The following is a 12124-nucleotide window of genomic DNA, read 5'->3' on the forward strand; positions in this document are numbered from 1 at the left end:
CATTATCAGACTGACAGAAGCCCGTGCTCATCCTGCCTGTGAGAGAGCAGAGGTCAAAGGTCAGGGCATTATCAGACTGACAGAAGCCCGTGCTCATCCTGCCTGTGAGAGGACAGAGAGGTCAAAGGTCATGGCATTATCAGACCGACAGAAGCCCGTGCTCATCCTGCCTGTGAGAGGACAGAGAGGTCAAAGGTCAGGGCATTATCAGACCGACAGGAGCCTGTGCTCATCCTGCCTGTGAGAGGACAGAGAGGTCAAAGGTCATGGCATTATCAGACCGACAGAAGCCCGTGCTCATCCTGCCTGTGAGAGGACAGAGAGGTCAAAGGTCATGGCATTATCAGACCGACAGAAGCCTGTGCTCATCCTGCCTGTGAGAGGACAGAGGTCAAAGGTCAGGGCATTATCAGACCAACAGAAGCCTGTGCTCATCCTGCCTGTGAGAGGACAGAGGTCAAAGGTCAGGGCATTATCAGACCGACAGGAGCCTGTGCTCATCCTGCCTGTGAGAGAGCAGAGGTCAAAGGTCATGGCATTATCAGACCGACAGGAGCCTGTGCTCATCCTGCCTGTGAGAGAGCAGAGGTCAAAGGTCATGGCATTATCAGACCGACAGGAGCCTGTGCTCATCCTGCCTGTGAGAGGACAGAGAGGTCAAAGGTCAGGGCATTATCAGACCAACAGAAGCCTGTGCTCATCCTGCCTGTGAGAGAGCAGAGGTCAAAGGTCAGGGCATTATCAGACCGACAGGAGCCTGTGCTCATCCTGCCTGTGAGAGAGCAGAGGTCAAAGGTCATGGCATTATCAGACCGACAGGAGCCTGTGCTCATCCTGCCTGTGAGAGGACAGAGAGGTCAAAGGTCAGGGCATTATCAGACCAACAGAAGCCTGTGCTCATCCTGCCTGTGAGAGAGCAGAGGTCAAAGGTCATGGCATTATCAGACCGACAGGAGCCTGTGCTCATCCTGCCTGTGAGAGGACAGAGAGGTCAAAGGTCAGGGCATTATCAGACCAACAGAAGCCTGTGCTCATCCTGCCTGTGAGAGAGCAGAGGTCAAAGGTCATGGCATTATCAGACCGACAGGAGCCTGTGCTCATCCTGCCTGTGAGAGAGCAGAGGTCAAAGGTCATGGCATTATCAGACCGACAGGAGCCTGTGCTCATCCTGCCTGTGAGAGAGCAGAGGTCAAAGGTCATGGCATTATCAGACCGACAGGAGCCTGTGCTCATCCTGCCTGTGAGAGGACTGAGAGATCAAAGGTCAGGGCATTATCAGACCAACAGAAGCCTGTGCTCATCCTGCCTGTGAGAGAGCAGAGGTCAAAGGTCAGGGCATTATCAGACCGACAGGAGCCTGTGCTCATCCTGCCTGTGAGAGAGCAGAGGTCAAAGGTCATGGCATTATCAGACCGACAGGAGCCTGTGCTCATCCTGCCTGTGAGAGAGCAGAGGTCAAAGGTCATGGCATTATCAGACTGACAGGAGCCTGTGCTCATCCTGCCTGTGAGAGAGAGCAGAGGTCAAAGGTCAGGGCATTATCAGACCGACAGAAGCCTGTGCTCATCCTGCCTGTGAGCGAGCAGAGGTCAAAGGTCAGGGCATTATCAGACCGACAGGAGCCTGTGCGAGAGAGCAGAGGTCAAAGGTCATGGCATTATCAGACCGACACAGGCGACAGAAGCAGAGGTCAAAGGTCAGGGCATTATCAGACCGACAGGAGCCTGTGCTCATCCTGCCTGTGAGAGAGAGCAGAGGTCAAAGGTCAGGGCATTATCAGACTGACAGAAGCCTGTGCTCATCCTGCCTGTGAGAGAGCAGAGGTCAAAGGTCAGGGCATTATCAGACTGACAGAAGCCCGTGCTCATCCTGCCTGTGAGAGGACAGAGAGGTCAAAGGTCATGGCATTATCAGACCGACAGAAGCCTCTGCTCATCCTGCCTGTGAGAGGACAGAGAGGTCAAAGGTCATGGCATTATCAGACCGACAGAAGCCCGTGCTCATCCTGCCTGTGAGAGGACAGAGAGGTCAAAGGTCAGGGCATTATCAGACCGACAGAAGCCCGTGCTCATCCTGCCTGTGAGAGGACAGAGAGGTCAAAGGTCAGAGCATTATCAGACCGACAGAAGCCTCTGCTCATCCTGCCTGTGAGAGGACAGAGAGGTCAAAGGTCATGGCATTATCAGACCGACAGAAGCCCGTGCTCATCCTGCCTGTGAGAGGACAGAGAGGTCAAAGGTCAGGGCATTATCAGACCGACAGAAGCCCGTGCTCATCCTGCCTGTGAGAGGACAGAGAGGTCAAAGGTCAGAGCATTATCAGACCGACAGAAGCCTCTGCTCATCCTGCCTGTGAGAGGACAGAGAGGTCAAAGGTCATGGCATTATCAGACCGACAGAAGCCCGTGCTCATCCTGCCTGTGAGAGGACAGAGAGGTCAAAGGTCATGGCATTATCAGATCGACAGAAGCCTGTGCTCATCCTGCCTGTGAGAGGACTGAGAGGTCAAAGGTCAGGGCATTATCAGACCAACAGAAGCCTGTGCTCATCCTGCCTGTGAGAGGACAGAGAGGTCAAAGGTCATGGCATTATCAGACCGACAGAAGCCCGTGCTCATCCTGCCTGTGAGAGGACAGAGAGGTCAAAGGTCATGGCATTATCAGATCGACAGAAGCCTGTGCTCATCCTGCCTGTGAGAGGACTGAGAGGTCAAAGGTCAGGGCATTATCAGACCGACAGGAGCCTGTGCTCATCCTGCCTGTGAGAGAGCAGAGGTCAAAGGTCATGGCATTATCAGACCGACAGGAGCCTGTGCTCATCCTGCCTGTGAGAGAGCAGAGGTCAAAGGTCAGGGCATTATCAGACCGACAGGAGCCTGTGCTCATCCTGCCTGTGAGAGAGCAGAGGTCAAAGGTCATGACATTATCAGACCGACAGGAGCCTGTGCTCATCCTGCCTGTGAGAGAGAGCAGAGGTCAAAGGTCAGGGCATTATCAGACCGACAGAAGCCTGTGCTCATCCTGCCTGTGAGAGAGCAGAGGTCAAAGGTCAGGGCATTATCAGACCGACAGGAGCCTGTGCGAGAGAGCAGAGGTCAAAGGTCATGGCATTATCAGACCGACACAGGCGACAGAAGCAGAGGTCAAAGGTCAGGGCATTATCAGACCGACAGGAGCCTGTGCTCATCCTGCCTGTGAGAGAGAGCAGAGGTCAAAGGTCATGGCATTATCAGACTGACAGAAGCCTGTGCTCATCCTGCCTGTGAGAGAGCAGAGGTCAAAGGTCAGGGCATTATCAGACTGACAGAAGCCCGTGCTCATCCTGCCTGTGAGAGGACAGAGAGGTCAAAGGTCATGGCATTATCAGACCGACAGAAGCCTGTGCTCATCCTGCCTGTGAGCGAGAGCAGAGGTCAAAGGTCAGGGCATTATCAGACCGACACAGGCGACAGAAGCAGAGAGCAGAGGTCAAAGGTCAGACACAGGAGGCACTAACTCTCAGTTTAATGAAACCATTCTTGTTGGAGGTTAAATGTAAACTTAAAAATTAACTACAATAAATTAATTGAACTGAAATAAAAATGTTACCAGGTGGAGAATATATTACACGTTCATTTTCCTCCCATAGAAAACCAGTATAAGAACTCTTAATGTGGCTTATGCAGATTACAATGTCTCCTAATTATGTCGAAACAACGAGATAAGTTTTCTTTTTCTTTCCTTCAGCATGCGGGTCAGGGCTCCTGTAGAACACAGAACAGCCTGGATATGATCGCTTCCAGAAACTACTTGTGGGGGTGCTCTGGTCTTTCTCTGGGGTGCTGAAGCCCGACACAGGATGAGCATGTCGCATAACAGGGGCTGTAACGAGTGTGTTATTCATGGGAATGAGTTCTGATGTCTGGCTAGAGTCATGCTGTTACACAGACCTGGCAACCCGGAGACTACGAGACAGACACTACACATGCTACAGTTTAAACCGAAGCTCCTCAAACCTGTCAGAATGAATGAATAAATGAGCAGTCATCATCATCATCATCACCTTCATCAGTCTTCGCGCGTTTACTCGCTCTGCTCCTCCTCTTCATCATCTTCACTCATCAATACTTCATCAATATCTGATCTGATTATGAGTCGCACACGTCAATCATCTCATCGACGGCTCACCGCGCGCGCTCTGCAAGCGGGACTTATGTACAATCTTCCTCAATAAATATCATTTATAAGCGCATTACATGTGATATGATCAAATATTTCATGAAAACACGACGGTGCAGGACACGACCGGAAGCGCTCTGCTGTCTGTCAACAGCAGTAGCGGATGTGACGTCAGCGAGCCAGAACAGCGCCACAGCACCGCTCACGGCCGGGTGTTTTCTTTTACTATTCTTTATATTTCTTTATATTTTTATACCAACTACACGTTGATATTTTTGTATTATTTTCTTAATACTTATTGTCACACTGTAAACTGAATGTTCAAATAAAGCATATCATTTATTTTAAGAAAACAAACCCCGCTTGCGGCCGCTAATAGAACTCCACATCTGTATTAATCCAAAACAATCTCACTAATTATATTTATTTAGTGTTTATATTTTCAGTTTAAATTTGTGTTTAGTAATTGTATGTGCTTTTGTCATGCTTAGAAGTTTTTATATATATATTTCTATTCACCTTTAATTTCAGTTTTAATCATTATAGTTCTTGAAATATATTTTATTCTCTTTCCAATAATAAAAAACTGTATTTAAATGTATGTTAGCAAAAAATAAAATTAATAATATAGTATTATTTCCTTTTATTTGAGGGAATATTAGTAAAACCAAATCTACTTAACCTTACTATAAGTAATGTACATATACATGTACGTATAAAATCTACTTACGATGTATAATATAAATCTAGTCAACGTGTCCTAACATTGAGAGCAGTGTGAAAATGAGTGTATCACTATCTCACTTCGCTTTGACTCAACAAACCTCAACACTTCCCCACACCCACGGGAAGTGCGCGCAGTCTCGCGAGACTCGGAAGTGGAGCTGAGATGAGTGTGATTCCGCTGAGAGCTGCTTACTCGAGCGTGTGACGCTTCTCTAGCGCGATGCGGAGAATTCAAGCCCAGTAATCAGAATGAATCATAAGTAAACGCGTCTAAATCTCCGACAGGATCAATAATGGAGGTTAACTCGAGCGGCGCGTCTCCTAAAGAGGAGGGCGAGCTGGAGGACGGAGAAATCTTCGACGACGAGCCGCAGAGGCAGAACGCGAGGCCTCCGCGACGCGCCTGGCCCAACCGGCCTGCGATGAACAAGAGAGCGCGTTTACCGGGACCGGGGCTCAACAATAACGCCCCGCTGCCGCTGAGAGCCGCGCACCCGCCCTTCCCCTTCGACGCGACGCCGCGGTCCGGTTTCTGGGAGCGCAGTCACGGCGCGTTGGGCCGCTTCAGGTACCGCGACTGGACCCGCGACTGGACGGAGACCCGCGGCTGCAGGATCGAGTCTCCCGGGCGGAAGCGTATCCTTACATCAGCCGCAACACTCGAGCTGTGGGAGAATATCACGGTATAACCGCGATATGAAATATTAGGTTACGCTTTATTTTTAAGGTGTCATTGTTACAATGGTATTATAAGTGTAAGTACTGAGTAATATTAAGCATCTAGGCCTACATGTACTTTTACTATAGGGTTAGGATAGAATTAGGGTTTGGTTGAGGGTTAGTTGCTTGTAATGATGTATAATTCACTGTTATTACTATGGTAAGTACATGTAACATATGTAACAAGGACACTGTAAAATAAAGTGTTACCAAATATTATACTCTGGCTCCACAATAATGTGCTGTCATGATGTGACTGCTGTATTTACGTCAATTGTTTACACCTTTATATTCCTGTTCCAATGTCTCTCACCACTCTTGTGCTTTAATAGTCCAGTCATTTTAAGCCAAAATGGGGGTCAACCTTGAACAAATTGCAACAGAAGCAAACTCAACTGATTTTGTGTCCTCAATATGTCCTGAGTAAGAAAAAAAGTCCCGAAGAATCCCATTAGGGGAAAGTTTCGAAAAAGACCCAAATAAGTACTTCTTCCTGCCTCTATGTATTAATGCTCATGGGTAGCCGTAATGGGTTCATTCAGACCTTAACATCAAGTATTTTACTGTTATGTGTCAACAAGACATGTTCACCTGGCTTTACCCAGTGTTTAGATCTGGTGTGGTATTTATGCAAATTAGCACATCTGTAATTAGATTATGCACCGTTTGTCCATGTTAACAAACCATTTAAAAAAACTTGTAATACATTTTTTGTTTGTCTTGATGTGAGTAATCAACTCAGTAATGGTCATGGTGATGTCTAAAGGTTAAAATGTTTACCCTATTCACGTGAGAAGTATGAATAGCCTATATTTGGGGCTTTTTTCCCCTTACTCAGGACATATTGAGGACACAGAATCAGTTGAGTTTGCTTCTGTTGCAATTTGTTCAACCTTTTTTCATAAAATGACTGGACTAAAAGTCCAGCCAGTCGGTTCTGCTACTGTAACTTTAAGACTTCGTTATGTAGGCCTAAATGTGGTATTTTATGATTGGTTAACCTCTGTGCATGGCGAATGTGATAGTATGTTTATAATAGGGCTGCACAATTAATCGAATTTGTAATCGCGATTACAATTGTGGATGCCAGCACAGTTATGTAATCGTTTAAAGGCGCAATTACAAAATAAGTTAACTTACATTATTCTGTGTACTTAAGATGTGTTTTATCTTAAGAGTTTTTTCCCCCATTGTTGTATTTTTAGTTTTAATATAACATTATAATACCATGTATATATTTATTTGGTTTGGCTTCTTTAAATATATATATTAGGGCTGTGAAATGATTAATCACGATTAATCGCATCCAAAATAAAAGTTTGTGTTTACATAATATGTGTGCTTACTGTGTATAATTATTTTGTATATATAAATACACACACATGCATGTATACGTTTAAGAAAAATGTGCTTATACTGTATATATATATATATATATATATAAAATTTGTATTATATATAAATATTTTAACACATTTTTCTTAAATATATACATGTGTGTGTATTTATATATGCAAAATAATTATACACAGTAAGCACACATATTATGTAAACACAAACTTTTATTTTGGATGCGATTAATCGTGATTAATCATTTCACAGCCCTAATATATATATATATATTTGACATTTGAGGCTTAATGCTATAAAAAAGCAAAAAAGAGTGTTTTCAGCTTGTTCATTTTGATATAACAATATGGCATGCAGTCGCTTAAAACAATGGCATAAAGCCATTCAAGACATCATTCAGTGTAAATTGTGACAATTAATTAGAACTTCAAGGGAATAATCGTCAAACATGATTTTTATCATAATGGTGCAGCCCTAGTGTGCGAGCCGGTGAGTGTGTGTGAGGGGTCGGAGCCAGTGAGTGTGTGTGAGGGGTCGGAGCCGGTGAGTGTGTGTGTGTGAGGGGTCGGAGCCGGTGAGTGTGTGTGTGTGAGGGGTCGGAGCCGGTGAGTGTGTGTGAGGGGTCGGAGCCGGTGAGTGTGTGTGAGGGGTCGGAGCCGGTGAGTGTGTGTGAGGGGTCGGAGCCGGTGAGTGTGTGTGAGGGGTCGGAGCCGGTGAGTGTGAGCCGGTGAGTGTGTGTGTGAGGGGTTGGAGCCGGTGAGTGTGTGTGAGGGGTCGGAGCCGGTGAGTGTGTGTGAGGGGTCGTCCAGTGTGTGTGCGCTGCTTCTTGACGGTTGTGTCTCAGAGAAGCCGGCTGGCAGGAGTCAGGCGCGGAGAATGGGGAACAGCTTCCCGAAAGCCCCGGCCGTGGACGAGAGCTTCGAGGCGCTGCTCCTGAAGTACAAGCAGATCCAGCTGGAGCTCGAGGTCATCCGCAAGGAGGAGCGCATGGCCCTGAAGGAGGACGAGGAGCCGGAGCCCGCCGCGGCCCCACCGGAGGAGAAGAAAGCGTTGGAGGAGAAGAAAGCGTTTCAGGCCTTCAACCTCAAGCCTCTCAGACAGAAGCTGCTGACGCCGGCCGAGAGAGACGCGCTCAACACCGTCAGACCCGAGAGAGAGACTCTGAACACTGAGAGAGACGCGCTCAGACCCGAGAGAGACGCGCTGACCACTAGCAGACCCGAGAGAGACACACTCAACACCGCCAGACCCGAGCCGAGGCCCGACGCCGACCAGCAGAAGGACGTACAGGATCACGGTATCTACAGTCTTGTGTATTTCACAGTTCTCGGTTACGCTGCAAAATCCCAAGCGCTCCTCGATTATAGAGAGAGCCTTTAGGCCACGCCCACAGCGGGGGGGGGGGGGACGATCCCACCGTCTCCGTTGAGTGTGTATTGAGTGAAGCTTCGTCCTCCTCGTCATTTATGACTTATAACAAACACAAAACACTGTCTAAAAGCTGCTGTGTGAACAGGAGAACAGCAAACAAGCTAAACAACCCAGAAATACGTTTTTAGAAGATGTCGTATTACTCGGAGAACTAACGTACGCACACTGGAGGCGACAGGATAGCTTAGAGAAATATAATATATAAAACTGATATTTGACTTACTAGTGACTAAATGTTTACTGCACACGTAGTGTATCTTTAGTGCATACTGAGTGTCAGGATCCCACAACTTACCCATTCGTTCCAGCCCGTCTCCACTTCTGTGTCCTTAAACACTCGTTTTGTGGGGTCGCTACAGGGCTCCAGACTAACTTTTTTCACCTCCGTCCTGGAACCGTCCTGAAAAACTATTTGAACCGTCCTAAAGTGAATGTCAACCGTCCCAAAATAAACATGTTGTTTCTGTACTTTGTTATTATCATCTATAGTTGTTAGTTGTTAGTCACATAACAAAAACACCATTAAAATGTTTATGATATATAGTATTATATTTATTTAGCTCCATTCAAAGTAATTATCTGTAAACAGGTAAAAAACTGATTTAATAAAAAATAACAGGAGTGTATGCTTTTTTGTATTCATGCAGAATTTTTTCTTTTTTTCTTTACATATACGAAAATTAAGATAAAAATACATACAGCTCAAAACGTTTTGGAGTTGGTTGGATTAAAAAATAACAAATAAATACTGGTGACAACATATCTCAAAAATATCATCATTCTTTATTCTTTCAAGCAGCAGACATATTTATTTGTATGAATTAAATATAATGAATTATTATTAAAGCTATTAACGAGCAGTGAATGCTTTTCTCTTTTTCTTTTGTTGCTTGATCAATACACAGACCGCATTAGGTTTATTACCCACTGTCACTTTAAGACATCGGATCATGTCCAGTGACGTGCGCTGATGCACATCCGATACACTCAAAACTGTTTAAGACATAACCAACATAGTTTACGTGAATACTCTCCAAAACGGACATTTCGACATAATGTTGTGTGTATTTGTCCATTCAGACACGAAAGAGAGCTCAATTCAGTACTCGCGCGCTGTATAGGTGTCTATGTGCATGGCTGCACGCTTCGGGTCGGGTGTGTGCGCACAGAAAACCGTACCGAATAGAGCTCTTTTTGGGCGTCGTCACTCTTATTCAGATCTATATGTCTGCTCTACTCATTCTCCCAGGCGTTTTTAACGTTTTATGAGACATGCAGCGCATGTCAACCCGTGTGCCGCTGGGTAGATCAGCACGTTACAGTACAAATGCAGTACAAAATCTACCACAAACGCAGGACATCAGTTCTGACTGGATCGCTTCCCAAATCGTCACTATCGAACATTTTTGTCTAGTTTTTATTCGTTGACGAAAATGTCAATAGATTTTCGTCATGGTTTTTGTCATTCAAAACTAGTTTTTATTTAGTTATCGTCTCGTTTTCGTCTGTGAAAATAAGCCATGTGATAGATGTACCGCGAAACAAGTCTCCGGGTGAGTAGCCGGCCAGTGATAGTAACTATAGTAACAGCATGAGAAGACGCGCTCCGTTGTAGTCAGCGCTTGGTCGGTTAGTTTTGACATTTTCTAAGCAAGATTACCCTAATAGTAATAAATGAGAACACATACAAAAATGTCTTTCGTCCTGTAGGCGTCCTGGAGAATATTTCTGTTCGTCCTAAACACATTTTCTGTCGTCCCCAGGACGATAGGACGCCGTTAGTCTCGAGCCCTGGGTCGCCAGCTTCTAAAAACGTATTTCTGGGTTGTTTAGCTTGTTTGCTGTTCTCTTGGTCACACAGCAGCTTTTAGACAGTGTTTTGTGTTTGTTATAAGTCATAAATGACGAGGAGGAGGCAGCTTCACACAATACACACTCAACAGAGACGTGGGATTGTTCCCCCGCTGTGGGCGTTATTAAGTCGGCTTGAGAGAGAGCCAACTTACTGAAATCCTATTTAAACTTATTATTATTCTGAACAGAAAAAATTCTATATGTATCTCCTCCTAGAGCTTTAACTCTATATACTTCAAACTCGGCTCAGACACTCAGACTGTTCTGACTCGAGTTGCTTTATCTTTTCAGACTGATCGGACTTACGGTTTTCCTAAAAATGACGATCAAAACTCGGAAAAACTCCCATTGACTTAACATTGTGGAATGTTTAGATTTTCAAACTCACCAACTGTCAAACATTCAAATCTAAACACCTTGAAGACTAAATCAAACTGCCGTTCTATATACTATATGAGCCAATGAGACTCATTTAAACTAATCAACTCTAAACTCATACACTTATAAACTAATTAACTCATAAACTCATGAATTCATAGACTTATGAACTCTTAAACTCATAAATTAATAAACTCTGAACTCTTAAACTCATTTAAACTTAAACTCTAAATTCAAAAACTCGTACACTTATAAACTCATCAATTTATACACTTATAAACTCTAAACTCATAAACTCTGAGTGTGTCTGTGCGTGTGTGTGAGACAGTGTGTGTGTGTGTGTGTGTGTGTGTCTGTGTGTGTGTGTGAGCGAGTTAGTGTGTGTGTGTGTGAGAGAGTTAGTGAGCGTGTGTGTGGATGTGTAAGTGTGAGTTAGTGAGCGTGTGTGTGAGCGAGTTAGTGTGTGTGTGTATGAGAGTGAGTGTGTGCTTGTGTGAGTGTGTGTGAGTTAGTGAGCGTGTCTGTGTGTAAGTTTGTGAGTTAGTGAGAGTGTGTGTGTGAGAGTTAGTGAGCGCGTGTGTGTTAGTGAGCGCGTGTGTGTGAGAGTTAGTGAGCGCGTGTGTGTGAGAGTTAGTGAGCGTGTCTGTGTGTGTGAGCGAGTTAGTGTGTGTGGATGTGTAAGTGTATGTGCGTGAGTGTGTGTATGAGAGAGAGAGTGTGTGTGTGTGTGTGTGAGTGAGTGAGTGAGTGAGTGTGTGTGTGTGAGTGTGAGTTAGTGTATGTGTATGTGTGAGTTAGTGAGCGTGTCTTTGCGTGTGTGTGAGTTAGTGAGCGTGTGTGTGCGAAAGAAAGTGTGTGTGTGTGTGTGCGAAAGAAAGTGTGTGTGTGTGTGTGTGTGTGTGTGTGTGTGTGTGTGTGTGTGTGAGTTAAACTTATCTATCTATATATCTATCTACTACTTTAAACTTCAAACTTTCTGGTCCGGCTCTCTCAAGCCAACTTAAAGTTTGTCTCGACGAACTTTTTAATCTAGTTATTATCAGTATTATTATTATTATTATTATTATTATAATATGGAGGTATGGAACCAGTGGCATCTTTTGTTGTTTTCTCCCAGCTGTGAAGGACGAGGAGAGTGAACCAGACCTCAACATCTCACCAGTGCCTGACGAGACTCCAGTCGGCCCAGCTAAGGTACACACACACACACACACCTGAAACTTTCTAAACACTGACCTCACACACAGAAACGCCACACACATAGTCGTGTTTGTCTGTGGTGTTGAAATGAAGGCGAGGACAGGGAAACAGGAAGTGTGTTAAAGCTTCTGCGTACAGAGACTGCTTCGGGTGAAACATCAGCGGTGTGTGTGTTGGAGGAGGCCGATCACATGGGTGTCTACTGTGAGTCAGAGTCACTTTATAGACCAAACCGTTCGAGAGATCAAAAATCTGCTCGCTATTTAGCGCTTCATGCTGATCGAGTTAATTGTGTGTTTTAGTTTCCCT

At 45.2% G+C, this 12124-nt stretch overlaps 2 protein-coding genes across 3 annotated transcripts in view; one reads left to right on the top strand and one right to left on the bottom strand.

Annotated features, from left to right (window-relative positions):
* znf276 (zinc finger protein 276) overlaps positions 1-4973 on the bottom strand; it is a 23569-nt gene extending 18596 nt beyond the window's left edge. Inside the window, exon 1 of the mRNA XM_081356610.1 lies at positions 4041-4973. Within this exon, the coding sequence (XP_081212736.1) occupies positions 4041-4089 (49 nt within the window). The 5' untranslated portion in view covers positions 4090-4973. The remainder of the gene's footprint in view (positions 1-4040) is intronic.
* A 27-nt stretch (positions 4974-5000) lies between these two features.
* The window catches only part of zfc3h1 (zinc finger C3H1-type containing), a 41189-nt gene continuing 34065 nt past the window's right edge, over positions 5001-12124 (top strand). Inside the window, exons 1-4 of one of the 2 annotated variants that reach the window (XM_081356609.1) lie at positions 5037-5518; positions 7797-8136; positions 8167-8249; positions 11733-11809. In XM_081356609.1, the coding sequence (XP_081212735.1) occupies positions 5176-5518; positions 7797-8136; positions 8167-8249; positions 11733-11809 (843 nt within the window). In that variant the 5' untranslated portion in view covers positions 5037-5175. Of the gene's footprint in view, positions 5519-7796; positions 8250-11732; positions 11810-12124 lie in introns of both variants that reach the window. The other variant, XM_081356608.1, reaches the window with a different exon arrangement.

Source organism: Scardinius erythrophthalmus, assembly GCF_964197995.2.
Source record: "Scardinius erythrophthalmus genome assembly, chromosome: 24".
NCBI classification, from domain to species: Eukaryota; Metazoa; Chordata; class Actinopteri; order Cypriniformes; family Leuciscidae; genus Scardinius; species Scardinius erythrophthalmus.